Below are 26,897 nucleotides of genomic sequence, written 5' to 3'. Positions count from 1 at the left end.
GTCCAAAGTTAAAACTTGCTAGGCACCAAATACGTCCAAATTTACTGATGGAGGAGTAAAATTTGGAGCAACATTTGGCTAATGAAGGTTTACACTTAATTAGACCAGTCTTGTTAATTATTTTATTGATGTATTTCATCTAAGCTTCTCTGCCATTATCATATACAGTCAATGCTTCACATGCAATGAACACAATCATTTGTTTCTTTTTAAGTAAGTTTTATGCGACACTTAAGCACAAAAAACAGAAGAATATGTCCTCTAGTTTCCATTGTTCATTCATGAAGCAAACGGAAATTACTTGAATTTATTAATTCATAATTGGTTTCAAGGTTGTATTCAGCTCAAGAAAAAAAAAACAGAGAAATTTGTCAGTTTTTACCAAAAAACACCCAGCCTTCAGAAAGAAAACACAGACAGATACGTGTTAAATGTAACTACACACTATATGTTGATTGTGAATTCAACTATACAAGCATTTTTTTCTTATGTTTAATAATACAGTAAAAAATATATATTTTTGTTTTGCCCAAGGTGTCAAACTAGCCAGGACTGCCTCTGAAGACAATAAATTTTTAATGAAATTGAATGAGAAGTGAATAGCGATTGAAATGTTTCAAAACCAGTTAAATTTGGGTGTCTTGAAAAGCGCAGATAAATCCAATCCATTATTATTATTATTATTAAATTATGCCGTTCACTGGAAACACTAGGTTTTCCAAAGTCTGTTGTGGCTCCCTGTGTTTTAATATATGTGGAAACTGATCCAAATGGCTCTTTGAGTAGTTAAGGTTGCAGACCCCTGCCTTAGACCCTCCTTCTCTTTAAGGAAACCTCCTGAAAAAAAAAAAACGATTCCAGGAAAAAAAGAAGAAACCTCAGGGGTGTCCACATAAAGGAGGGATCCTCCCCAGGATGGTCAGACACCAGATGTCTTAGAGAAGAGAAGAATTAGCTTATCTAACATTACAACTACATGTCTAAATAGTCCAGCAGATGGGGTTCATCCAGATGGAGTTGGGGGATGGCTAGGGGCGTGGGACGAGCCAGAGGCGAGGTACATGTTGAAATCAGGAGCACAACTGGAATCTGGAATCACTCGGAGAGTGGGAAAAAGGGGACAATGCATGAATCACACTGCACCAAACAGAGCTATGGAGAACTGAATGATAAATAAATGATCGAGAATAGAGGACAGAACCCCAGTGCACCATAGCACTAAATTTTAGCAGCCTATTAACAACTCTTACTGTTAATAAGTTTAATTCAAACATGTTCATAGTAACTTAAGCATTCTCGGATTACTAGCTAGTCTGCCAATAAGACTGTCAAAAAAGGAATTTTCTGAGCCTATCTTTGAATGTAGAAACTGTTTCGGCCTCTCTTCCATAAGATGGTAGTTTATCCCATAAGACAGGGGCTTGGTGGCTAAAGGCTTTGCCTCCAACTATGCTTAAACAAGTACTAGGACCCACAAGCAGTCCTGCGATGCTACTACCCAAGTAATTCCACCCAGAGGGGTTACATTCTCTGCATGTAACCCCTCAGAGAATGCAGAGAATGTGGAATGAATGGATGCTTTGAAACCCACAATCAAGGATAACTGCCAACAACTGGTAGCCCAATGCTCTAACATCTACAATCGGCAACTCCTATCACAATTTGAGATTGAAGCTACAATATAATACCACGGGAGAGCCAGAACAACAGGTCAGACAGGAGGCTATACCACACTCCCACCCTGAGCTTGGGTACACAGCTCCAACAACTACAGATATGCTGAGCGAGGCAGCAACTGGCCTGAAAGACAAGATCATGTCTAGAATGAACACTAGGCAACCCTGATACCAGCTACAACAGTTAAGTTATGTACCACCTGAAAGTCTCCTGGAAACTGTGAATGAAGCATTGAGGGCAATTCCTACCACAACCATCACAGAAAACAACGAACTGGTTTACACTTCAGCAGCAGTGATCCTTGAGATGCTTGGCTATAAGAGCAACCATGGGAGAAAACAACAATACCTACCATGGAAGCAACGGTTAGAGGCCAAAATCAAGGCAACTCAGAAGGATGTGAGTAAGCTGACAGAGGCTCAAAGAGGTACAATAAGAAAGCAAGTACCTAAGAGATACAGCCAGATGCCCATACCTGAAGCACTGGAAACTGCCAAACAAAGGCTCCTAGCCTTGAGCAGCCGCCTAAAGAGGTACACAAGAGACAATGAAGCCAGATGAATAAACAGGCTGTTCGCAACTCAGCGAAAGTGTATGCTCAGTGGCAGGGTCAAAACAGCCGAGCAGACCCACCAAGGCTGGAAACTGAACAGTACTGGAAAAGCATATGGGAGAAAGAGGCAGCACATAATAGCAATGCCCAATGGCTGGTCTCTCTGAGAAATGAACATAGCAACCTCCCTGAACAGAATCCAGTATCCATCACAGTGGCAGACATCCAAGGAAGAGTCTCAGGTATGAAGAACTGGACAGCACCGGGCCCTGTCATTATACATGCCTACTGGCTAAAGAAACTCACCGCACTCCACGAGCGCCTAGCAGCACAAATGAACAAGCTGCTAAGAGATGGAACTCACCCTGAATGGCTAACGGAAGGGCGAACAATCCTGATCCAGAAGGATCCCTCAAAGGGTGCAGTCCCATCCAACTACCGCCCAATAACCTGTCTGTCCACAACATGGAAGCTGATGTCAGGCATCATTGCAACCAAGATAAATGGGCATATGGATCAATACATGAGCAACACACAGAAGGGCATTGGCAGAGACTCCAGAGGAGCCAAACACCAACTCCTGGTTGACAGAACAGTCGCTCAATACTGCAGGTCACGAAACACCAACCTGTGCACAGCTTAGATTGATTACAAGAAAGCTTATGACTCAATGCCACACACGTGGATCACTGAATGGTTGGAGCTGTACAACATCAACAGGACTCTAAGAGCCTTCATAAGAAACTAAATTAAGCTGTGGAAAACCACCCATGAAGCCAATGGGAAGCCACTTGCACAAGTGTCCATCAAATGTTGGATATACCAATGTGATGCTCTGTCCCCACTTCTGTTCTGCATAGGTCTGAACCCCCTCAGCCAAATAATCAAAAAGACTGGCTATGGATACCGACTCAGAAATGGAGCCAACATCAGTCACCTCCTCTACATGGATGATATCAAGCTTTATGCTAAGAGCGACTTGACTCCCTGATCCACACAACCAGGATCTTCAGTACTGACATTGGGATGTCATTCGGGCTTGAGAAATGCAACCGGATGGTGACAAAGAGAGGCAAGGTAGTCCACACAGGAGTAGTCTCACTCCCAGAAGGAACAATAGCAGACATCGAGGACAGTTACAAGTACCTTGGAATTCCGCAGGCAAATGGCAACCTGGAGCAGGCAACAAGGAAGGCTGCAACAGCTAAATACCTCCAACGAGTAAGGCAAGTCCTAAGAAGCCAGCTCAATGGCAAGAATAAGACCCGGGCAATTAACAGCTATGCACTGCCAGTTATCAGATACCCTGCAGGAATAATAAGATGGCCAAAGAAAGAGATACAGACCATGGATGTTAAAACACGAAAAATCCCCACCATGCATGGAGGGTTCCATCCCAAATCCAGCACCCTGAGACTGTATGCTAGCCGCAAGGAAGGAGGCCGGGATGAAACATCCAAGATGCATGTGTGCATCAAGCTCAAGGCCCCAACTGACAGTGTGCTCAGTGAATGTCTCAGGCAATGGAGAGCAGAGGATACAGTGCTGGAGGACAGATCCTCATGCGAGGACAAACCCCTGCATGGGATGTACCAACCGACCATAACCGAAGTGGCTGATATCAAGAAGTCCTACCAATGGTTAGAAAGGCTGGCGTATAGGACAGCACTGAAGCACCATCCTGGCAGCTCAGGAACAAGCCCTGAGCACCAGAACGATAGAGGCTCAGATCTACCACACCAGACAAGACCCAAGGTGTAGGCTGTGCAAAGAGGCGCCTGAAACAATCCAGCACACAACTGCAGGGTGTAAGGTAAAGCCTTAGTGCAGGTAAAGCATACATGGAGCGCCATAATCAAGTGGCTGGAATATTATACAGGAACATGTGTGCACAATATGAACTGGAAACCCCAAGGTCAAAACAATGGGAAACACCTCCGAAGGTGGTAGAGAATGAGAGGGCAAAGATTCTGTGGGACTTCCAGATCCAGACTGATAGGACGGTAATGGAGAACCAACCAGACATTGTAGTGGTGGACAAAGAACAGAGGAAAGCCGTTGTGGTGGATGTGGCAGTGCCAAGCAATGGGAACATCAGGAAGAAGGAACATGAGAAACTGGAGTAATACCAGGGACCCAAAGAGGAACTGGAGAAAGCATGGAAAGTGAAGGTGACAGTGGTAATTGGAGCATTTGGAGCAGTAACCCCCAAGCTGGAGGAGTGGCTGCAACAGATACCTGGAAAGACCTCAGGCCTGTCAGTCCAGAGAAGTACAATGCTAGGAACAGCTTAGATACTGCACGACCCTCAAACTCCCAGGCCTCTGGTAGATGACCCGAGCTTGGAGGACAAATCACCCACGGATATTCAATTTCAATATTTCATTTCAAAATAGTTTTTTAAAGAATTGTCTGTGGTGAGAATGTCTTTTGTGAAAATTGTCTGTATAACAATTGGAAAAACTTGAAAATAGTTGATTAAGAGAAAGTTTAAAGCTAGAACACAGTAAGTTTTAATGAAGACAATTTAACCTTAGAGTAAAAACTAAAACAAAAGACAATTAGCATATGGAAGGATCCTATAAAGACTCGTTTGAAATCAACAGTCCTTGCACAAATAACAAATGACATTGAACAATATAGTTGTTACCTAGAAGGACTTTTGTTTGGTATTTTCATTCCTTGTGGGAAGCAATAGTCTTCAGGAACTCTTTCCCTTTGGTTTTCTCAGTACATTTTTGCTTTTGCTTCTTCTGAATGTATGATAAAACAAATGGAAAGTTTTAGGACATTTTAAATGTTTGGACATTTGAAACAGACATTTTCCTAACTTAATATTTGCAGTTATTTACTCACCTTTTCGCTTTGAATTACCAAAGTTAGATTCTATGTCAGCTCCAGTCTCTATTCCTTTAACTGCAAATAAGTGCAAATGTGGTTTGTTATTTGCCACAATTATTTGTATAGTGTGGTTTGGTATTTCTTGATGATCATTCACTAATCTCTAAAGGGAGATTAAAATAAAGGGGAATCCAACTATTTTTTATTCCTTTTTATTACACTTTTTGAATGTACAACACGAAGATAAAAACAAATCCCATAAACTCCATATTTATTTTGCACTTACCACAAGGAAATTGCACTTTATCACTAGGGTTTATCATATGATTTTGTTCTTGCCCCTTTTGGATCTGTTACAGCAAATGCGAAAACGCTTAATTTGACATCAGCTAACATTGTAAGGCAATGAATTTCTTTAAGCATCTCAAAGTGTCATTATCAATTTTAGAATAGCGCAAGCTTAAGCTCATGATAAAATAAAAACATCTATATTGTGCTATTTATAAAGACCTATCATGCTATCAATAATGCATTCTTTTTATGTGTTTCTTTTGACTTTACACTCAGTCTAGAAATAAAGATATGATTCGTCAAGGTGGCAAGCTTTTTTTTTTGTTTCATTTTAGCAATAGCACTGACAAGATTAATTTATTTAATAGTTGTCTTTCATTTTAAAATTTTTAACTTACATATGCTACAAAATTAATCTGCAGTAAATTGAATGAATTTTCAGTGATAAGCAGTGGAGATTAATGTAATTAGGTCACTACTCTCTTATCAATTCTTGTCATTTCAAATATTTTATATCTTGTTTCAACTTTTTTCAAACATAACTCAACATGCTTTAGATTTTTTTTAAAAAAAAGGTAACAAAGCAGTGTTAGGTTCCCAGCCATGATAGATAGCCTACCTAGCATTAGCATTAGTAATATGTGCTGTTTACTTCTGTTTTTAATTCATAAAGATTTTTTCCCCCATTTTTTTTACTGCATGTAGCTGTCATTGCAAACAAAGTCATAAGAGATAAAAAGCACACTAACTTGTAAATTTAAGTCGAAAGAACCCTACCTGTTGCTTCCAAAACTCTTGCATCAACCATCAGGTTGTCCTTTAAAGGGCCTTTAAAAAGATCCAGGAAGTGGGCGTGGTCGAAGTATGATGACGCAAAAATGCAAACATTTCCTCATAGGCTAATGGGATACACACTTCCGGGAGTGTGTATCCTCTGCAATACCGGGTCTGTGACAGTAGGGGGCGCTATATTAAAAAAATTTCACACACATTTTTTACCCACATTTTCAATTTTTGTCACTTCATGGGGCAACCCCTAAAAACGAAACAGGAGCATCAGGGGGCCCTCCCAAGCCTGTTAAATAGCTCAAACTTTGTGGGGTCCACGATTTTGGGCCCCACGAGGACGTTGGGCCCCACACTGTTGGTGGGCTCCATGTGATTGGACCCTACAAAGTAATAAATGTAAGGCCACACACACACACACACACACACACACACACACACACACACACACACACACACACACACACACACACACACACACACACACACACACACACACACACACACACACACACACACACACACACACACACACACACAGCAGAGAAGTAAAAACAGAAATATGTTCAATTATGTCTGATAAAGAACTGTTCCAACCATTTACACGAGGCATTTAAAGGTAGATTTATGAGTGCAAAACGTTGATAGAGAGAAACACAACACATTGTTTTACACCCTTACGTATTTTTTTTACATTTTAAAAACATAAATAAAATCATAAACAGACAGCACTTGTGTTTTTCCCTCTTGTTTATTAGCTGTTAAAGTGAAAAAAAAGCTGTTTCACTGTAGCATCAGGCCAATTAACTCTTGGGTGAAACAACAAAAAAGAAAACATTAGGATTTAAAGGGGTCCTTCATTTATGTTTCAGAGCATACAGGATGATTGCTTGTTAAACCAACAATTGTGTTCAGTGAATGCAGCTTCAGCCAGTTGGCTGCCTTATGACTCAAACCCACAACAATGGGGTTTTTCCAGTGAGCTTTAAATATGTTGTAAATTGGTATAAATGCCTGTGAAATTGTCACCATTTGTCAGTTTTATTGCTGATGACCCATTTGCTACATTGCATTCTATGTTCCTTATATTCTATTTTGAGTCAGTTTTAGGATGGAACACAGGATTTTTTTTGAGTTAAAGGTGTTAGGGTGGAGTGGAGCTAAAGCCCATGCAGCGTTTGTCTTTTTTTCTATGCAATTACACACCAGTGGCATCTGAGAACCTTAAAAATACACCTATTATTCCCTTTGGACACACCCACATGAACTGACACTCCCTGCCTCACCAGGATAAACGACTGTCCTTGCTTTTGATCAGTTGACCAGGTAAACTTTTAGGAAAGAACAAAATATGATCAGAGTGGGACTTTAGTCACTATTAATATTTTCAAATCTATTTTTGTTTACATTTTATTAGAATGTAAACCTACCTGATACAAAAATTGCAGCTAAAAATCAACAAATCCAGTTGCTTTTGTAGTTTGGCAGTTTGAGCCAAGTTGAAGCCAGGTGACATTAGTAAGCAGTGACCCAGTGTTCTAAATTGAACCGAGTCATTTCTGTGGCAACCAATCTCGCCAATCAGGAATGAGCTTGATGGAAGTCCACACCTCTACCACTCGAAAGCAGGCCTGTTTCAAACGTTGGCCATAGGGGTCATACTTTGAGGCATCTAATTGGTCAGTTTTTAACTTGAATAACTGGCAATAAAGAAAACAAATATGAGGATTAGCATGAACGCATTAAAGAAAAAAGGTAGAGCAAGAATAGTTATTCTGACTATCATAATGACTGAGTATTAACAGTTTATTTCTACATAGAAGTCTATGGGATTTTGGCTTCTTGGATATTAGTACTTACTGTTTGGAACGTTAAGGGAGAGGAATCACTCAGTCCAGTTCTTATATACAGTCAATTGGGTCACATAAGGCCATGCCGGTCATGGTGTGGGGGCCTAACTGTTGGAGGGGTGTTTAATGTGAGGTAGACATGTATAAATGTCATCACTGCTAAAGACCTTTTCATACATGCTTTAAGAAGATTATAAAACCAGAGCTTAAGCTTAGCGTGTGTCCATGTCAGCAGTTTTAGACTTGGAAAATAACTGCAAATTTGCTGTGAGTGCATCCTATGAAGACATGAATGACCTCGTTCAAGAAGAAACTATGTTAAATCCTAGATTATATTTAGAACACAACAAAAAAGGAGTGACATAGCATTAAATGTTTATGTTTTTATTTTGTGATGATCTTCCTGACATTTACCCTTAATTTCACAAACAATAATGTCCTTGGAGCTCAAAACACACTAATAAGAAGTTTCTTTAGCACCATAGCTCTAACAATGCGCATACTTTACAAAAGATTTACTGAAGTTTTATCCCAAAGGTTGCCTGTATCAAAAAATAACTGCTAAAGGTTCACAGATTCATTTTCTTCCAGGCAAAATGCCATCAGCACATGAAACCACATGGGGCTTCACAGCTCAATAATGTCAAAATTTTAATTCTGCTATCTTTGGGAGGCTCAACCACAAACCAAGGTTGTCTTAGTAAAACAAATCCTCTGTACGAATACGGTTTTGAAATCACAGCTGGTGGTTGTAGGGTCCGTCCAGTAACACCATGGATGCAAAAAAAATAATGTTTTTTGCAAACGTTTTGATTCTCTTTCATTAAGACGGTACATCTTGAAGAGATTATATATTTTTTTCCAAATGACGCCTTTATATAGAGTCTGTGCAGGACTCAAGACCTCTCACCTGTAGCACTGCATACCTAGCCTTCACGCTTTGCCTTTTTTTTTCCCCTCGGCAGACAAGTAACAGCCGATGAGACGGATGTGAGAAGCCGTCTTATTCCACCTGACAGGGTGCCAAAACAGTTTCCACAGATGTAGCTAACGCACTGATCAGAAGCAGATGAAATCACAGTCATAAATTAAGACCAGTGTGTGGTAGGATGAGAGGGGATACATGTGGATTAAATTAGACAGGCAAATGTGGAGTATTTACTCGGTCTGCACACAACGCTGTAACCAAACACTCAAACGCACTGGAAGCCTGAGTGCATCGATGCACCCCATCATGTACAGCACGCCAGAGCCAAAGGTGACAAAAATGTAACAGCTGCTTTTGTGGTGAACGCAATATTTGTCAATGAAACCTCTTTGCATTTTCAGCTCCTCTTTTTCTTTTTTTTAAACCACAACTTCTTCTCTTCTTTCTTTAAGACTAAAGTTTGAGCTCTTACATGTAAACAGACTCGCTGTGTTTTTGGCTAGAGTGCTTGGCTCCTCCCATTTAACGCATTTGTAGATTTAAGTCAAAGTCTCAAACTTTGACTGTATATGAAGTCCTTACAGGAATTATTCACTGGCTCTAAGAAGCCAAAATCCCATAGACTTCTATTGAGAAATAAACAGCAATTGGGGAAGACATCACAATCTGTCCAGTTCTCTTATACCGTCAATGGTCTCAAACCTAGAAAGAGGTAAAGTGCTAAGCTGTTTTGATCCTCCTGCTTTTAGATAAATTCAGGACTTTGAAACAACTTTCAGGGCTAAAATAAAAAAATAAAAAATAAAAAAGAATGATTTAGAGGAGGTGAAGCGTGCATTACCTTCAGATGTTGTGCAAAGGTGGAGACTGAAATCATAGCCACAGATTTGAGATCTTTTTCCCTGTATTTTCTAAAGTTTTATGTTGATAAGTCATAGTGTAAATTGCTGAAACCCTCCGGCAGCTCTGAATCAGACAATATAAAAAGGGAAAACATTGCAGAGATGTTTCCTCCAACAGACAACCTGAAGTAAAACTGTACCAGGAGGATTAAGCCCCTTGGATGTCTATCTCTGAGCTGGCATGTAATGGCGGTTCTTAATGCTATTTGCGAGGTAGGGACAGACAGAGCTCTCGGTAATCATGATAAACTCCATATACGGCGTGTCCATGGGGGTCATTATCAGGCGCAGAGGGATTTGTCTGCCAGTTCGCAAAGTTACTTCAGTAATAACAGTCATTACCCCAGCTGGAATCAGGATTACCTTTTAACAGTTCCCTGTTTTCTGTCTGCATCCAGACCCCGCGCAGCCTTTCCTCATCAGAGACAGCTCTGCCAGCAGCAGCGTAAACAACATGGAGACTATTTTCATCAAACGCCACTCCAGTCACGTCGTGGTGCCATGTCTGGTCACGGTGCCGGATCTGAACGTCACTCTCTCCTCGGTTTGCACCCACGTCCTCCTCAAAATGAAAGCAGCTGGCTGTTTTAGAGCGCAACACTTACTTTATTATTTTTTTTCCACAGTTTACGGCAAGTCTGGACATGGATGGGGTGATGTGGGACAACAAGAAAGGCTGGTCTATTCCCAGACACGCTATTGACGACGTACCCATGACCATCCTTTCCTGTGCCGCAATGCTGGAGGGAAAACAGCACTACTCCACCACCTACCTGATCCACCCTATAGGTAAAAAAGAAGGTTGCAGGGGTCCACAACCGGAACGTATGATTTGGACTACAAGATGCATCAAGGGAAACAAAACAGACTCAAACTTTATTCAACTTATTTACAAACAGTTGAAGCACAGTACCTACGTACCACTCCAACAGCTTTCCAACTGTGTTAGCCGTACTGCTATAACAATTTATTAAATGCTGTGGGCTTCATAGTTTACCTATGGCCTAATAAAATATTTTGACAGATTTTGGAGCGCCGTGCACCACAGAAAATCAATTGAATATCAGTTGACGCAGACACTTTTCAGACATAAGGCTAATAATCTATTAATTAAAAGGCAGATTTCCTATGGTTGAAAAATTCAAGGATTTTTATGTGTGACTCATGGCTGGAAACATATGGTAAGGGTAACTTAGTTCTTATTGATGAATTTCAGGCTCAGATGCATTCACAGCAGTAAAACAAAATGTTCTTTTATTCACTGCTCCCATTACGCTGCATTTACTCCATTGAGACAATCTAATATGGTACAGGCTGTCTTATTTTGAAAGGAAGTGGGAATCTATCAATTGTCATGAACTAATTTTCCCAAATAAAGGCTATTTTCTCTTTGTTTCTTTTATGCCAAAAAACAACAGTTCATTTCAGTGATAATAACTTAACTACGGTAGACGCTGGTGTTTTATTTTTTAGTGGGTGAAGTAGAAATGGATGGCTCCTGGTTAATTAAAAGATGACCTGAATGGCTCTTTAAACATTGCAGGTTGCAGACCCCTGGTTTAGAGGTTCCAAAAGGGTTTGTTTTGTAGCAAGGATGGCAAAAATCAGTTAGGACTTACAAAAACCCCTCTGCCCCGGAGCACTTTCTAACTTTATGGTAAACCGGTGGTGCTCAGCTCACCGACTTGTCACTGTAATTCTGCATGGCAGTGAGGGATCCACTTTATGCCATACGGCTGAAAATTTCAAGGCTCTTATTTAATCATGTCATTTCCTCTAATTTAATTTCCTTAAGTGAACAATTACAGCCATCAGGGAGGAAACAAAAGCAACAAGCAAAGAAGAAAAGGAAAGAATGATTCATCAAGATGCGGCTCTAACGAAAGTTTGTTTTTATTTCCTCACTGCGATTCAGCTCTGAGGACCCAGAGGCTCTCTGCTTTGAGATCAGTCACCTCCCTTTTTAAAGAGTCACAGTAAACTTCTGCCCGCTGCTGCTGGCTAAAAGTAATAGGCCCATCAGTAGGTGGAGAAACTCTGTCCTCACTCTGAGCTCTAATGGAGTGTTTAAACAATCAGGCAATCACAGTCAGCTGCACAGACATCATCATTATCCTTTTCCCCCTGTGTCTGCAGGGAATATTTAGAGTCTGAAACTTTGTCTTACATGTATTTCTCAGCATGTTTCCCTTTACTGGTACTTTGACACACTACTAGCATGTGAGGGACAGCTCCTATTTATGACGAAAGCGTCTCCTCCAAAAGGGAAGTCATTTCCTTTGATTTAGAAGCAAGAGGAGCAAAAAACAAAAAAAACTGCTGACTATGTCACCATGACCTCGTTTGTTGACCCCCCCCCCCCCCCCCGGACAGGAAGTCAGGTTTACGATGTTAAGCTGTTTCCTGAGGACCCAGTGGAGCTGTTGGTGGGAGAAGCCCTCACCCTCAATTGCACTGCAATGGTGGAGTTCAATACGGGGGTGGACATCCAGTGGTCCTATCCTGGTCAAGAGGTACTTGAAGGATTCTGCCTTTAGTGATAATAATAATGATGTGCACTGACAGTCATGCTTCTCACCAGCAGAAGAACAGCGGGGTGGAGACCAAGCAGAACCGAGAACCTTTGTCTCACGCCACAGCCGCCGTCCATGTCCTGACCATCTACAGCGTCAACGTCACGGATACCGGGCCCTACGTCTGCAACGTCACCAGCATGGAGAGCTCACAAACTGTACAGACCCAGGTCATAGTTCATGGTGAGCAGTCTGGAATCAATCCACAGCCCCCGACTGAATTTGACAACAACTTTTAGAAAATGAACAATAAAACAGATCAAATCTGCAGACACTCAAGAAGAATGGAGAGGGTTGATTAAGGCTTTAGTGAGTTTGTCGTTCTCAGTTTGGGTTTGAATGAACTCCTTCCACAACAAGAAGCACATCGGTGTAATTTGGGGTTCATCCAAGCAGTTTTAATTTATCCAAGTTAGTATCTATGGAGCCCTAAATAAATAAATAGTACCCTTGAATTAATAATTTGTGGTCAAAAATGAGCATTTCTTAATCACTATGTAGTATAAGAATTGATTGTACTAAAATACAAATTAGGGGCCACAAAATGCTGGCCATGAAATACTAATTTGTGTGAACAAAAGAATTCAATTTTTTAATAAAGCAATTGTTTTTAAAATACCATATGCAGGGATCAGAATACCGGTACATTCAATCTTAAAGAAAGGTAATACAAATTGAAATGAAGCATATTTTCTCTAAATCAAATCAATTTTTCCTACCCTTCAAAAAAGCCCAACAAATGTGTTTTTTTATGCTTGAACCTTTTTCTATGTTAATAGAAATCTAGAGTAATAAAGGGAAGCCCTTCATAACTCTAGTTGAATATTGGGCTTGTGTATACAAAGCATGTGTGTTTAATTAAAAATTGATGACATTTAAAAAAAGAAAAGACAATTTTATAATCAGAACAGTACTTATTCAACATCTACAATCTGATCATGAGTTGATAAATTACTTTTTTAAAAAGGTAAAGTGTTGCATGTTTAATTTTTTTCCATTACTTTCAAAATAAATTGAGCTCTTAATGAAACAGTGGCTTGCTTTAAATGCACATTATACCTTTTTTTATTTTGTAAAAACAGCCTGTTAAATTCTTTTTGGGCTTCAACATAAAATCTGTTTCAACTCTACGAGCTTGTGTGTCAAACGTTTGCAGATAGTTGGACTTTATCAGCCATCTTTTAACACCAACTCCCAGAAATGTCAAGCTGTCAAACTCTCAGATTATCCCAGCATTACAGGAATTTCTATCACTTTTTATCGGCCATTACTTAAGTTTATGTTTTGCTTTGTTTGCTTCACCGAGTTGTGCGTTTTCTGCGCAGAAAACCCTAAATGAGCCAGAGCACTGTTGGCGGAGCAAATCTGTACCAAAATTAGCTCTCGGTCCCATGGCAGCAGATGGTTTGATCGTTGGATTTTAAGATGTGAAAGAAATAAACACCTTTGTAAACAAGCAAATGCTTCTTATTCCAGAAAGACCATTCATCAGTCTTGACTACAGAAATTCACCGCTTATGGAGGCAACTGCTGGGCAAAAATCTTTCAAATTACAAGTGAACGTGTCTGCTTTCCCCACACCTGAAACAAAATGGTAAGAGGAGACTCTCCAGAGTAATCATGAATGCAAGGAGACATCTAAAGGAGAACTTTGCTTTACATGGCAGCAATTTAGAGATTAATTTTGGGGCAAAGCACCTGAGCGACGCGTGTGTGTGTTTTGTGTACAGGTATAAAAATGGTGAGCTGATAAACCAACGGCCGGAGTTCAAGATGAAAAGGCTGAGGATGCACTCTAACCATGCTTTGGAGATTAAGGAGGTTTGTCAGGAGGATTCTGGGTTTTATACAGTGGTGCTGAAAAACAGTGCAGCTATGCTGGAGAGGAGGCTCAACATCACGCTGCTGGTCAACGGTACGTGCAAAGCAGTCCCTCCCACTTTAGTGGGAAATATCAAACAAAATGGAACAACAATTATTTTTAAAAAAAGAGATACTGATTAAGATAATTTCCTTTTAACAGTTAATAACAAATTTATCTTAAAATCCACTTTGGTTTGTTTCTGTGACCTGACTGATACCCCAATAATCCCGCCTTTTTTTGGCCTTCTAGATAATCAGATTGTATAATGCATCTTAGACATTGTTTTAGACATTATGTTTGTCAATTTAAAGTTTTCTAGCCTTTAACCCCATCAAAACACTCATTTTTGCTCCAACTAACTCCAAACAGACACCAAATCTTATTAATATATATTTTGTTTATCTCTGCTACAATGAACAGTGTAGTTCCTCCACATTTGCAACAGACACGTTTAATCACAAGTTAGATGTATTAACTTACCGGTTTTCCCATTTCTCAGTTCCCCCACAGATCCACGAGAAGGAAGCAGCAGATCCGTCCAGTCCGTACCCCAGTGGCAGCAGCCAGACGCTCACATGCACCTCTTACGGTGTTCCCACTCCAGACATAAGCTGGTATTGGAGAACCTGGGGCCCCTGTGTTCTGAACAACACCCAGACCCAACTGTGAGAAACTCTTTTGTGTAAATGACATTAATTACAGTTTTGGAAACGGTAGAAAGTGGACTGAATGGGACAAAAAGACAGAACTCACACCTTTGTGAAGCCCAATCATAGATCCTAATAAAGTGAAATAGATTGATTGAAGAACTTGGTGAAGGTAGTGAGGATGGGCTTCAGGTGGCAGGAAACACTCAAAAGGGTGCTTTAGGAAGACAGGTGGAGCAGGTCAATGACAGTCAAGTTTGGGGGGGTATGTACTCAGTGGAGGATGAGCTTACTGTGGAGAAGAATGGGGGACAATTCTGCAGAATTTGATGGTGCAAAGCGGAGAAGGATGTCCAAGGCAGGAGTGGATGAAGAAGAAATACATCTGATAATCCAAAATCCTTGTCCGTGGTCTGAACCAAATCCAGAGGTCTTGTTGGCAGAATCCAAAAGGGAAATAGATCCGGAAAGCAGAAGATCCAGTAGATAGATCAGTTTACGGGTTTGTGATCAGAGCTGGAGCTTTGAGGCAGTCAAACTAGCAGAGTAGCATGAAGGCACGGCTGTTTGAAGAACACACAGGTGAAGCCAATGCTATTAACTTTGGTGGTAGAACTAACCACGTTGAGAAAGGTAAAACAGGAAGTCTGATGTCAAAATAAAAGACAAAGCAGGAAGTGTTGCCAAAACTATGATAACAAACTGTTTGAAAAATGAACACAAAAGCTGAGGCACAGTATCTCCAGACCAACACAGAGTTTTATAGAATAAAGAAGAGAAAAAAGTATGTAGTTTTATTTATGTAGTAAAAACTGCCTGAACCGCTGCACCATCTTCATCACCTATTCTACTTTTTTTGCCTCTTCAGAGACGATATTTTTTACTGCTACTAATACAAAGTTCTTTATGCTTTACTCGGTTCTAAAGTTTAATTACTTAATCAATCGCTTCATTCTCAAGTTGACCAGAACAATGGAAAAGGGGATTCCTTTAGAAAACATCACTCACTTCAAAGTGGAGTTCAAGGAGAAAAAAATGAATGATTGGTTTCATTTTTGTTTAATTTCTTTCATGAATTTGAAGTTGAAATTAATTCAAATTAAGGCAAAACTCCTGATATACTTTATGACAATCACATAAGCCAGGTACATTTTTACCCATCAGGGGTATATTTAAAACTATTCGTTATCTGAATTCTTTTGACATCCCTGTTTACCTTTATTGCTTCAGTGAGTCTCAGAGTGCAGGTTCAGATTGTTCCTAGTGTTTCAACCTCTTTGTGTGATCCTGCAAAATGAGTTCAGTTGCTAAACATCTGACCTGTTCTGACAGGAAACACAACCTGCTTAGGCCCAACTTCACCTCATGTTGCCCGCTTCATCGTCTTTGTCACAAACTGTGCATCCAATGGGACGTTTCATGGACACCAGCTGATGCAAAGTTGTTCTTACCTTTTCAATAGTCTCAAGTTTGTAGTTGTTATTGGTAAAAAAGAAAAGCTCTTATCCTGGATCCTTGGAGTCTTCGAAGTGTTAGTTGCAAAGTGTCATGAGTTTACTTTAAGGATATTAGGTTTGGGCTTTTGCTGTTGAAGGAGTCTGTTAGGAACCATCCACTTTTTATTGTAAGGACATTAGTCTGCCCACACAGTCCTGTTGTTGACGACCACTGCCTTTGTGATTTTCAGCAAAGGGGTACACAAGAACAAACACACGTATTGAAGAAATAGAATAAAAATGTTATTTATTACTAATTCATCTCTTGTAGTATACGTGCTGCTAAAACATGGATTGCTTGTGAATAAAAATCATTAGTTACACATTTTAATTTGTAGTCTGGTATTAAATCCAGAACAATAAACTGTGACCCAAAATAAATGATAAAAATGTACATCTGCACTGTTTCTTTCCTAGCCGTGACACTTTACTCATTTGAGTCTAAAATGGTAAAATGTTTTCAGTCACTATTAATGGATGGTTGAGCTCTTCTTCTTGAATTAATGTGAAAACACAAATGGGATGTTTTGAGCAATTTGCCCATATTGAGTTATGAGTGCAAAATATATATTATTTGTAAAAAAAAAAAAAAAAAAAAATCTAACTATGACTGTTATCAGGAAAACAATTAAGATACTGGCATTAATTTGTGGTGGTGATTGTTTAAAAAGTACCAATAATACATTTGCAACATACTAGTTTGAAAAAAAAAGGTTTAACATGATAAAAGAAATATGTGGCAATTATTAATGGTGACAACCCAGAATTACCAACAGTGATACTCTGTGGCAGATAAAATATTCAAGATGTCAACATTTTCTTTTGTGGAGCGATTGGCTGGATAATGGGAGTTCTGATTACAAACTTTTAACAATAAACCCCTCAAAATACAAACCTGTACTCAGACATTCAAGTTTTATTTGCAATTACAGTCATTTTCCAATAACAGTGAGTGACATGATTGAGTGTAATTACTACTAGTGTAAAAAAATGTGTTTGCTCTATGCACGTTTCCTGATAACAAATGATCTCACATTTTCTTGTCAGTAAGAATGCTTTAGATGGGGGCATGCGATGACCATTAAGATAATATTTTACCGTCTTTTTCAGTCTTGGCATCACCAGCGACTGTTAGCCCTCAGTGCCAGGCCATAAATGACCCTCAAATTAATTTCAATTTGTCTTTAGACTAAACACAAAGTAGCACATGTATGCCTAACCATAGGTTATACCATTTTAAATTTAGAACGGAAAAAACTTGTTTTCCCATGATAGCATTATAGTAAATGGTCCTTCTCATGAAAAAAACAGGCAAATAAAAGTATTTGCTTATTTTGCTAGCATACTAAAATTCCCCTTGTGTTTTTCCCCCCAAAATTATTTTCCTTATGCTTTACTCTTTTACTTTACTTACCCTAACTCTAATTTGTTAACAAATGTAGACGATACCTAGTTTACATAAATCATTTAGGGTAGTGTTAGCCCTTAAGTGTCAGTTTAAAGGTTTTACATATGCGTCTGAGAGTTTTTTTCTCCCCCAAGTTTTCTGGCTCACTTCCACAATGCAAAGAAAAAAAATGCATGTGTGACAGATGGCACAGGCTCCAACCCCAACTCTCCCCCCTGGCCACAACCTTGGGAGGGATGAATCAGCCACAGAGAATGTAAGGATGGATTATGAAGAGAGAAAGATGAAACTGACCCTCGTTATCGTCTCCTAATGCAGAGCAGTTGTCTTTAGGCAAAAATTTCAGAGTCAAATTTCCATTTCATGTTTCATTAGCTCTGCTATGATCTTCACGCTGTGGATTGCCGTGACAGAAGCGAGGGTGTTTTTACATTAGTTGCAAAGACATTTATCGTAATTGCCTAAACTCTGAGACGCGAGCAGATTTAAAAAGCAAGTCCTCACATCAGGATGTGGTTTGTGAATTCTTGCCCTCTGTCCACTTTCTGTTGCACATTTCAATTAGGGGAGATGTCATGAATGTGTCTTCTCTACAGGAAAGGCCGGAGTGATGGGATTGCAAACTGTCAGAACTGGCAGCGCATCGATACAGGAAACAACATAAATGAAATTGAATCTGTTGAGACGTCGGTGGAAGTGGTGGATAAACGGCAAAAGGTCTGTCTGCAGTGTTTTTGTTCTTATGATGAATGCCCACAAACAGGTGAGGCCGTCCCTGAACTTTGATGCTTCCATGTGAGTGTCCAAAATTTGGAGCTCCGTGACAGAATTGCTCAACCGAGAGCCATTTCCACTGTAGAAATATTTAGAACAGCCTTCCTCTGCAGGCTTCCTGTGAGGACTGCTTATAAACATATCTTAGAAGCACGCACAACGGCAGTACATTTATAAACCTCCAGCCTCAAGGAAGTCTTTCCCACTTGAGTACACATGCTCACACATGTAAACATCCCACTTTTGCAGTCACACCTAAGTGAGTTCCCCTCTTGTTGCTGTGTCAAAGTGAATCTGATTTGTTTCGGCCTGCAAAGGACAACATGAGAGCTGACTGCACTTCCCTTTAGTGTCGGCGCTCTTCCTCTGGATGAATGTGGGGCCTAATTGTTCTTTGTCTTGACCCACAGATAGTGAGCAGGCTTCACATTCGCAACGCCAGCGTTTCTGTCATGTACAAGTGTTCGGCTGAAAACAAAGTTGGCAAAGACGAGCGTCTTATCTACTTTTATGTGACGAGTAAGTGTTTTGTTTACAGTTCGTTCACTTTTTTCCTTGTTAAATTTGTTTTTTGTTATAAGGCAACATGGTTTGGTCAAAACATGCTCATGAAATCCAAAAACTGTTTTATAATTCTCTAACATATATAATGTTTTTGTCCAATTTTCTTAAAAATTAGCAGGTAAGAAAAATGTACGGTTATTTTTTAGTGTAAAATAATTCAAAAATTCCATATCAGAAGGCTCAAACTAGTTCTTCTCAGTTTATCACTTTTGACTGACAAAACATCAGTTTAAAGATATCATGAAAAGCATTTAAAGTCCAAAACTGATCATCTTTTTGATCTATTTTAAAATTGTTCTCCAATAGTCTCTTCATTTTAAAGATGTTGTTTTTAGCCTAAACCCAAAAACCTGTCTCGTTTTCTGTGACATGGTTACTGCAGACCAGCAGTGGTTCATCAGAAATGTACCTCTAAGTTGTGGGCAGGACTGTTGGTGAGGAGAAACCCCGCCCCTCTTCCCGTTGCTGGGAGTGCTCTGTTTTACACTCTCTCTCACTAGCTTACAGCCCCTCACAACCCCAACCTAACATCACCGATGCCATAGAAAATTGGTGAGCAATATTGAAGCTTTCCAGCTGGACAGCTTGAAGTCAGATGTCCACTCAGAAAAAGAAAACAAAGGCGTTCATGGATCTACTCGTCTACAAGTGGATGCATCAGAATGGAGCAGAGCAAGGGGCTTGTGTATGTTCTTTGTAACAAAGAAGCACTTTTTAAAACTTTATAAATAAAGAAATACTCAGAAATTCAATTTTAATCTTAATTTTCTATAAATGTGTCCTCCATCATCAGAAAAATGCCATAACAACATCTTAAAAACATGACAACATAATTTAAATTGGAGTCTTTGAAGGATCCACGTAGTGTTCTCTAATGACAATTCTCAATTTTTAGTAGTCAATTCATGCCAACAAAACAGTTGTATATATAATAAAAGGGTTTTATGATTTGAATATCATGGAGACTGAAGTGAAAATCTTCCCTTTTTCCGTTATTCTTGTTGTGGTTTGGGTGGATTTATCCTAGTTCTTAGCTCTGTGCCGTGCCAATCTTTGTCTTACTGCTCTGCTGTTGTTTTCCCGATCATTAAAGCCATACCTGAGGGCTTCAGTCTGACTGTTCATCCCTCTGAAGATCCCCTGGAGCAGGAGAGTGTGTCTTTGCGCTGCACAGCTGACAACTACACCCACGATCAGCTGCAGTGGTACCTCCTGAACCTACAGGCTCTGCAGGACCAGCAGGACAAGCCCCAGGAGCTGGACTGCAGGAGCGTGCACCTTTACGCCAAACTGCTCCAGGGCCAGCCCTCCTTTCAGGAGCAAACCAACAGCTGGGCGTTGAATTTTTCCATCGAATCCGCACAGCTGCAAGATAAGGGGCATTACGTCTGCAGGGCTCGGAGCAGACGCAGCGGGGAGAAACATTGTCTGTTCAGATACATCTTTGTCAGAGGTGAGGAAAAACAAGGGGATGAAAGCCCCTGACAGAGATACACACAACATCCCACATATATAGTCACTCCAGCCATAGTTAATTATAGAGGAAAGCTCTGTCCTCTGCAGCAGAATTACACATGGGTCAGAGCAGAGGAGCTGGAACTGAGATGCAGGAGGATTACAGCACAAACACACACACAAAGAGATGCCCACGCAGCTCCGTGCCCACATCCATTCGTGTGAAGTCAGTCTAAGGCATCTGCAAATAAATGAGAGGTGACAGAAAACAGCTGATACGCTCCAAGCAAACACTTAAGTCAAGTTGCGTGGTAACTCTGCATCACTGCCTGGAGGACAGACATAGATTTTAATGGGATTTTTCAATGTTTTTATAACCCCACCCCCACCTCAACATTGAGAGAGGGTTTGGTAAATGTCACACACATCCACGTCGGCACAACACACCACAGATTTTCTCCTGTGTGTTCTCCGCCTGCAGCCCTGGAGGCGCCGCGCTACAAACGCAGCCTCACCAACCAGACGGTGAACGTGACCGAGTCCCTGAGAATGGAGTGCGACGTGGAGGGCAGACCTCTGCCATGGCTGTCCTGGTTCAAAGATAATCAGCCTCTCCACCAAATGTCAGGTACTCAAGTTTACCACACATTCACAACAACCAGGAGAGATTCATTAGACAGCATCAACACTTCTACTTCCTGTTTGAAACTTTTCTGAAGACAAAAATAACTAGGGCTCAGAGGAACTTTAGGTTTCATGAAGAGGAAACATCAGTCCAATGCAAACCAATGGCTGACGTCACACAACCCAGTGTATCTGCTCATACAATCATGAAAAAAAGATCATTTTGTGGTAATCTTTACTTATTGATTACTTTAACGCGCAAACCCACCCCCATTTCCCATCATGCCTTTGTTTACAGTCTTTCTCGCTAGCTTACAGCCCCTCAAACCACCAACTCAAACCACCCAACACTACTGTTGCAACAAAAACGGTGAGCAATGTCAGAGCCATTCAGCTGTTTAGTTTAGAGCCAGTTGCCAGCTTAGATGAAGAAAATAAAGACGTATATGGATCTATTTATCTGCAAGTGGATTGGAACACTGAGCTTGTGGCTTGCTGTAGTAGCTTCTACGTCACACCTGTCTGCTCTTGGTTTACTCCAATTTGAAAAAAGAAATACTCAGAAATGCATTTTTAAGCTTAATTCTGTTCTTCTCTGTTCTCCATCATAAAGAAATCCCTCAAGAATTTGTAAAAACACCAAAAATACATTTTCATTGGAGTGAGTCTTTACATAGTAAAGTATATTATGATAGCTGTTCAAGACCAACTTGACTTTTCAGTGTATTTATGCAAAAAGAATAAATAAAAAACAGCTGTGAAAGAACTGAAACCAACATAAAACTGCTGTCCAACATCTTCTACTCATCACCACTCAGTTTTTCTATTCTTTAAATGTTAGGAGAACAGTGGTGTAGTGGTTAGCACTCTTCCCTCATGACTCTGGATCAAGTCCTGGCTGGTTCCTTTCCATGTGGGGCGACAGTGGCTCAGGTGGTTGAGCAGGTCGTCCAATGATCGAAGGGTTGGCGGTTCGATCCCCGCTCCCACCAGCCAAAATGTCGTTGTGTCCTTGGGCAAGACACTTCACCCTCCTTGCCTCCAGTGTGGCTCCACTGGTGTGTGAATGCGCATGAATGATCCCGGTGATGGTCAGAGGGGCCGTAGGCGCAAAATGGCAGCCACGCCTCTGTCAGTCTGCCCCAGGGCAGCTGTGGCTACAACTGTAGCTTACCATCACCAAGTATGAATGAGGAGTGAATGAATAATGGACATAATGTAAGCGCTTTGGGTGTCTTGAAAAGCGCAGATAAATCCAATCCATTATTATTATTATTATTATGTGGAGTTTGCATACCAAAAACCAGTTTAGCTCGTGCTGGTTTGCGGCGCCTTCCGTCCGTGAAACCCGGGTTCGACTCCAGGCTGCTCCCTGTTCCCTTCTCTACCTCTGCCGGTTCCAAGCCCGGTTAGAGAAGGTTGCGTCAGGAAGGGCATCCGGCGTAAAACATTGCCAAATTTACCATGCGACTTGTTCGCTGTGGCGACCCCTGATGGGAGAAGCCAAAAGTGGAAGAGTGATGTGGAGTTTGCATGTTGTCCTCACGCATGTGTGGATTTTCTTCAACTTCCTCCCACAGTCCAAGACATTCTTCATAGGTTTTTAAACTGCCCTTCAGTGTGTGAACATGAGGGTGTCTGGTTACGTGTCTCTGCGATGGACTTGAGAACCGTCCAGGGTGCACCCGGCCTTGTCTAATAGTAGATGGGATAGGCTCCAGCAGCCCCAAAAGAGTGGAAAGTATATAAATTAGGATTCACCACATATTTGATTTGCAGGGCTCCTTGGTATGAAAGTGGGATGCTGTGCCACAAAACCCTCAGAATTCCATTGGAAATACCACTGACTTTTATGGCATGAAAGCGGATGGAGGTTTCTTTGAAACTCAGCCTTATCCATCAGCATCTCGTGCTTCTCCCACAGGGATCCAGCTGCAGAATTCCAACCGCACGCTGAGCATCCAGCGAGTGAGGGAGGAGGACGCCGGTCTCTACACCTGCACCGCCTGCAACCAGCGAGGCTGTGTCCACTCCTCAGCCGCCGTCAGGGTCATCGGTGAGACAGGTTCACACATGCAGTCATCGAAGGAAAGTCAAAGGCCCTCAGGGATAAAATAAGAGTTGACCTTGAACGAGATTTCAACGTCAAAGAGAAGATTATTACTTGTTGTAATTAAAGCAACATTTTAAAATTGAAATCAATAAAATTTATTTTTAAAATTAATCACTAGGAAAATACAATTTAGAATATACTAAAGCATATCCGTGAGGACTCATTCTTTCAAGATTGTTTCATAGCAAAAACCAGTTTAATTTTTAATCTGCAAAACATCTTTAATCTGTCAATTTTGTCAAAAGGATTCAAAATTGCTCTTTTGTTGCTTTTTATTGTAAGAATGTCTCCTTTATGTCATAAAAGTTTTCCCTTTAAAGCACAAATTCTAATAACATCATTTTTACAAATCACAAAAAATTGGCTTCAGAGTCAACATGTAACTATCTTTTATGTGTTTTAATGCTCGTGGCTGTCTCCCTGTCTTATCCTTTTTGTGCGTTGAGGATCAAACGACAGGGCCAACGTGGAGATCGTGATTCTCATCGGGACCGGAGTCATCGCTGTATTCTTCTGGCTTCTGCTCATCCTCATCTTCTGCAATGTCAAACGGGTCAGAGAGCTTTCTGTTTGTGTCTCTGAGGCTGGAGTACCATCACCTATTTGAAATTGTACATAAGTAAATCATGACTGTGTAAAAAATAAAAAAAGACAGACAGGGGGACGTTACACCTGAATGTAAATCACACAACTTTCTTTTTTTAAATTTATTATCCCCGTTTAATTATCCAGCAAAAATATAAAAAATAAACAATGACAGTTGGACTAAAATGTTCAATGCAAACGGAAACCTTCAGCTTTTGCTGTATACTCCATTGAGACTTAAAAACTGGGTTTGTTTGAGCCGATGTTGCAGAGCAGCAAAGCCACTTTTTCTATCTCTGTTTTCCTCTATGGAAACAAAATGTTTAATATCATGTCAGTCCTTGAGTCGCCAAAAGTTTGCTCAGCCACTTCTGCTGTCTGCACTCCAGCCATTTTTCATTTTATTCGTCAAAAATTATTTTTTACATCAAAGATATTTTATTGTATTATCAATAAAAACAACTACTTTTTGAAAACAATCAATGTAATATTTGTGAACATCAACTTTCCTTTAAAATTAATTTCCAATAAAAGAAAACAGCTTTAAATCTCTTGGGCTGGAAACTTCATGGTTCAGATTTTGGTTTAAGTTAAAATCTTTATGTAAACCTTCATCATGGTGTATTAATCAGGATTTCCAGGCTGCAATACATTTAGCAAAAATGGTGAGAATTTGTAAAATGTGAAGGAAGATCAGGCCTTTTCGACCCATTTCCTGGATTGAAAATGAAGCTATCTGTCAGAAGATTGGGCTGCTCTTTAGAAATTGATAAGTGCTCTTTTATCCACTGACCTGTGCTTATGTGAGCTCATGCACCTCCTGTGTAATACCCACCATCCTTCAACTCATCCTGAACTCATATTGACTCTGCATCCTGTAACGGCAGGTTAACCCAGCGGACATAAAGACAGGCTATCTGTCTATTATAATGGACCCAGGGGAGGTGCCGCTGGACGAACAGTGTGAATACCTGCCCTATGACTCGTCACAGTGGGAGATCTCCAGAGACAGACTCCGGCTGGGTGAGCAATGGGGGAAAACTTGCATGGAAGTAGGAATGAAGGGATGGGTGTTAAAGGGAGGTGTGAGGGAGAGGAGGAACAGATTAGGGTAAATAAACAGATGAAATTCAATCATATTTCTGTTTTTTTTTTAATGGTATGAGTCTGGATCCTACAGCCTGCAGTGCCAAGTGCTGTCAAGTAGGGTGGTTATGTTAAAGATGAGCTCATTTCCAGAGAAGCATTTTCAGAATGCTCTGAGGAGGAGCATCTGTTTCACAGCTGAAACGTTTTAGAAAATGGTGTCATTCTTGATCCTCCTTCTTTCCCTGTCCCACTTGAGTGTGAAAGGTCTCTAATCTCAATCCTAAATGTGAAAAGCTCTCCTTTCCTCTCAATGCAGGAAAGGTTTTAGGTCACGGCGCCTTCGGAAAGGTCATTGAAGCCTCGTTCTGTGGTATCAGCAAGAGCAGCAGTCTGGATACAGTCGCAGTGAAGATGCTCAAAGGTGAGATTTACCTTCAAATCTACACCGTCTGCATGTTTTATAGGAAAAATACCTTAAAAGAAACAAATGCGCCTCAACACTAATTCCATCTAAATGTTTCTTCTGAGAGGCAAGTTTTTATTTACTGTGAGCATGAAGAAATGAAGCACAAACTAAGTTATTCTAGAGCAGTTTATGTTCACACGTTTTGTTTGAAAACATCTGAAAAATAAAGATTTATGTAAATCTGATCAGGCAAAGATTTTTTCTTCATATCAGTACGGAGTTGAGTTGATAATGCCACAAAAATGCCAAATGATCATTCTACATGAATTATGCAGGTTTTTCTCATTTTAGTAATAATATGTCCATGTATAAATGATAACAAACCTATCAAAATGAGTCAAGGACTGATGACTTTGTGATAAGTCAATGTGTAAATACAACAGGTAGCCCTGAAGTGCAAATCACATCAACAATATATCAATGATCCTGACAATTAAAAAGGCAAAACCATTAATAATAATAAAAAAACAACTTAACATTTAGAAAAATCAAAACAAAATTCTACATAAAATGACACAAAATAAATGGGAATGTTTCGAAAAAAACACATTTCCAGAAATCCAAATGAAATGTTGAAAAAAATGAAATAAAATAAGAAACTGGAAAAGGGACATGACTGATTGGATGACGCTTGTTCCCCCTTTCAACTGGAAATTGTTTGGAATTGTAACGTCTTCTGTCAGATTTCTTTAGGCTCATTGCTTCAGCCTCTGCTCAATCAACTCTTTACCACAGTTCAGCAAAAACATCCTCAGTCTTTCCCTCTTCTTCAAAACTCAAACATCATCATCCAATCACCAATGTCCCAAAGTATCTATCTTTTCCAGTTACTTATTTTATTTCATTTTTTTAACATCTGAAATTGACTTTCATCTTCTGAGAAGTTTTTTTTTACATTTTGGTTTCATTTACTTTTGATTTTTAAAATGTAATATTTTTTTCTTTTATTTGCTTTTCTTTTTTAATCGTCATTGTGATCTTTAATATGTTTTTGTGTTGAGTGATTTGTTGATAAGATTTGCACTTCAGGGCCACCGTACTTTAATGATTCTGAAGGCATCCATTTACAAATAAGGATTCAGACAGTTATTGTTTATGGCAACTTAACTATGCGTACAAGATATTTCAAAATAAAACAAGCTATGAACAGTTAAAGTCAGACAGAAGAAAAGTTTTCTTATTAAGTCTGCTCCTTCTACAAGGAGCAACAACAACAAATAAACTGTAATTCTTTCCAAAAACATATCCAAGTCACTAATTTACACTTTGAGCTAACCTAACTGCTTCCCATCAGTCTTTTGACCGTAAACATTTTTATTATTTAATTGTGTTTGTGCCTTGTCTGAATGTCATATTCAGTAAATTCCACATCCTAATACCATGAACTGAAATGTGCATCCATCTCCGAGTT

At 40.0% G+C, this 26,897-nt stretch overlaps 2 protein-coding genes across 5 annotated transcripts in view; one reads left to right on the top strand and one right to left on the bottom strand.

Moving 5' to 3' along the window:
- The window catches only part of npy7r (neuropeptide Y receptor Y7), a 76,225-nt gene extending 61,349 nt beyond the window's left edge, over positions 1-14,876 (bottom strand). Inside the window, exon 1 of the mRNA XM_078953615.1 lies at positions 14,746-14,876. The gene's annotated coding sequence lies outside the window, so the exon portion shown is untranslated. The remainder of the gene's footprint in view (positions 1-14,745) is intronic.
- The window catches only part of flt4 (fms related receptor tyrosine kinase 4), a 75,590-nt gene that overhangs the window by 42,534 nt on the left and 6,159 nt on the right, over positions 1-26,897 (top strand). For 3 of the 4 annotated variants that reach the window (XM_078953470.1, XM_078953471.1, NM_001172043.1), the window contains 15 exon segments: positions 10,227-10,372; positions 10,455-10,617; positions 12,202-12,341; positions 12,410-12,584; positions 13,878-13,995; positions 14,132-14,316; positions 14,765-14,930; positions 18,413-18,533; positions 19,001-19,109; positions 20,248-20,607; positions 21,091-21,237; positions 23,158-23,289; positions 23,793-23,899; positions 24,819-24,954; positions 25,337-25,441. In XM_078953470.1, coding sequence (XP_078809596.1) covers positions 10,227-10,372; positions 10,455-10,617; positions 12,202-12,341; positions 12,410-12,584; positions 13,878-13,995; positions 14,132-14,316; positions 14,765-14,930; positions 18,413-18,533; positions 19,001-19,109; positions 20,248-20,607; positions 21,091-21,237; positions 23,158-23,289; positions 23,793-23,899; positions 24,819-24,954; positions 25,337-25,441 — 2,310 coding nt within the window. 4 annotated transcript variants of the gene reach the window in all.

The sequence above is a fragment of the Oryzias latipes genome, chromosome 10 (assembly GCF_053564925.1).
Source record: "Oryzias latipes strain Hd-rR chromosome 10, Olatipes_Hd-rR_3.1".
In the NCBI taxonomy this organism is placed as follows: Eukaryota; Metazoa; Chordata; class Actinopteri; order Beloniformes; family Adrianichthyidae; genus Oryzias; species Oryzias latipes.
The sequence above is the reverse complement of the archived record's forward strand: the minus strand, read 5'-3'. Positions and strand labels throughout refer to the sequence as shown.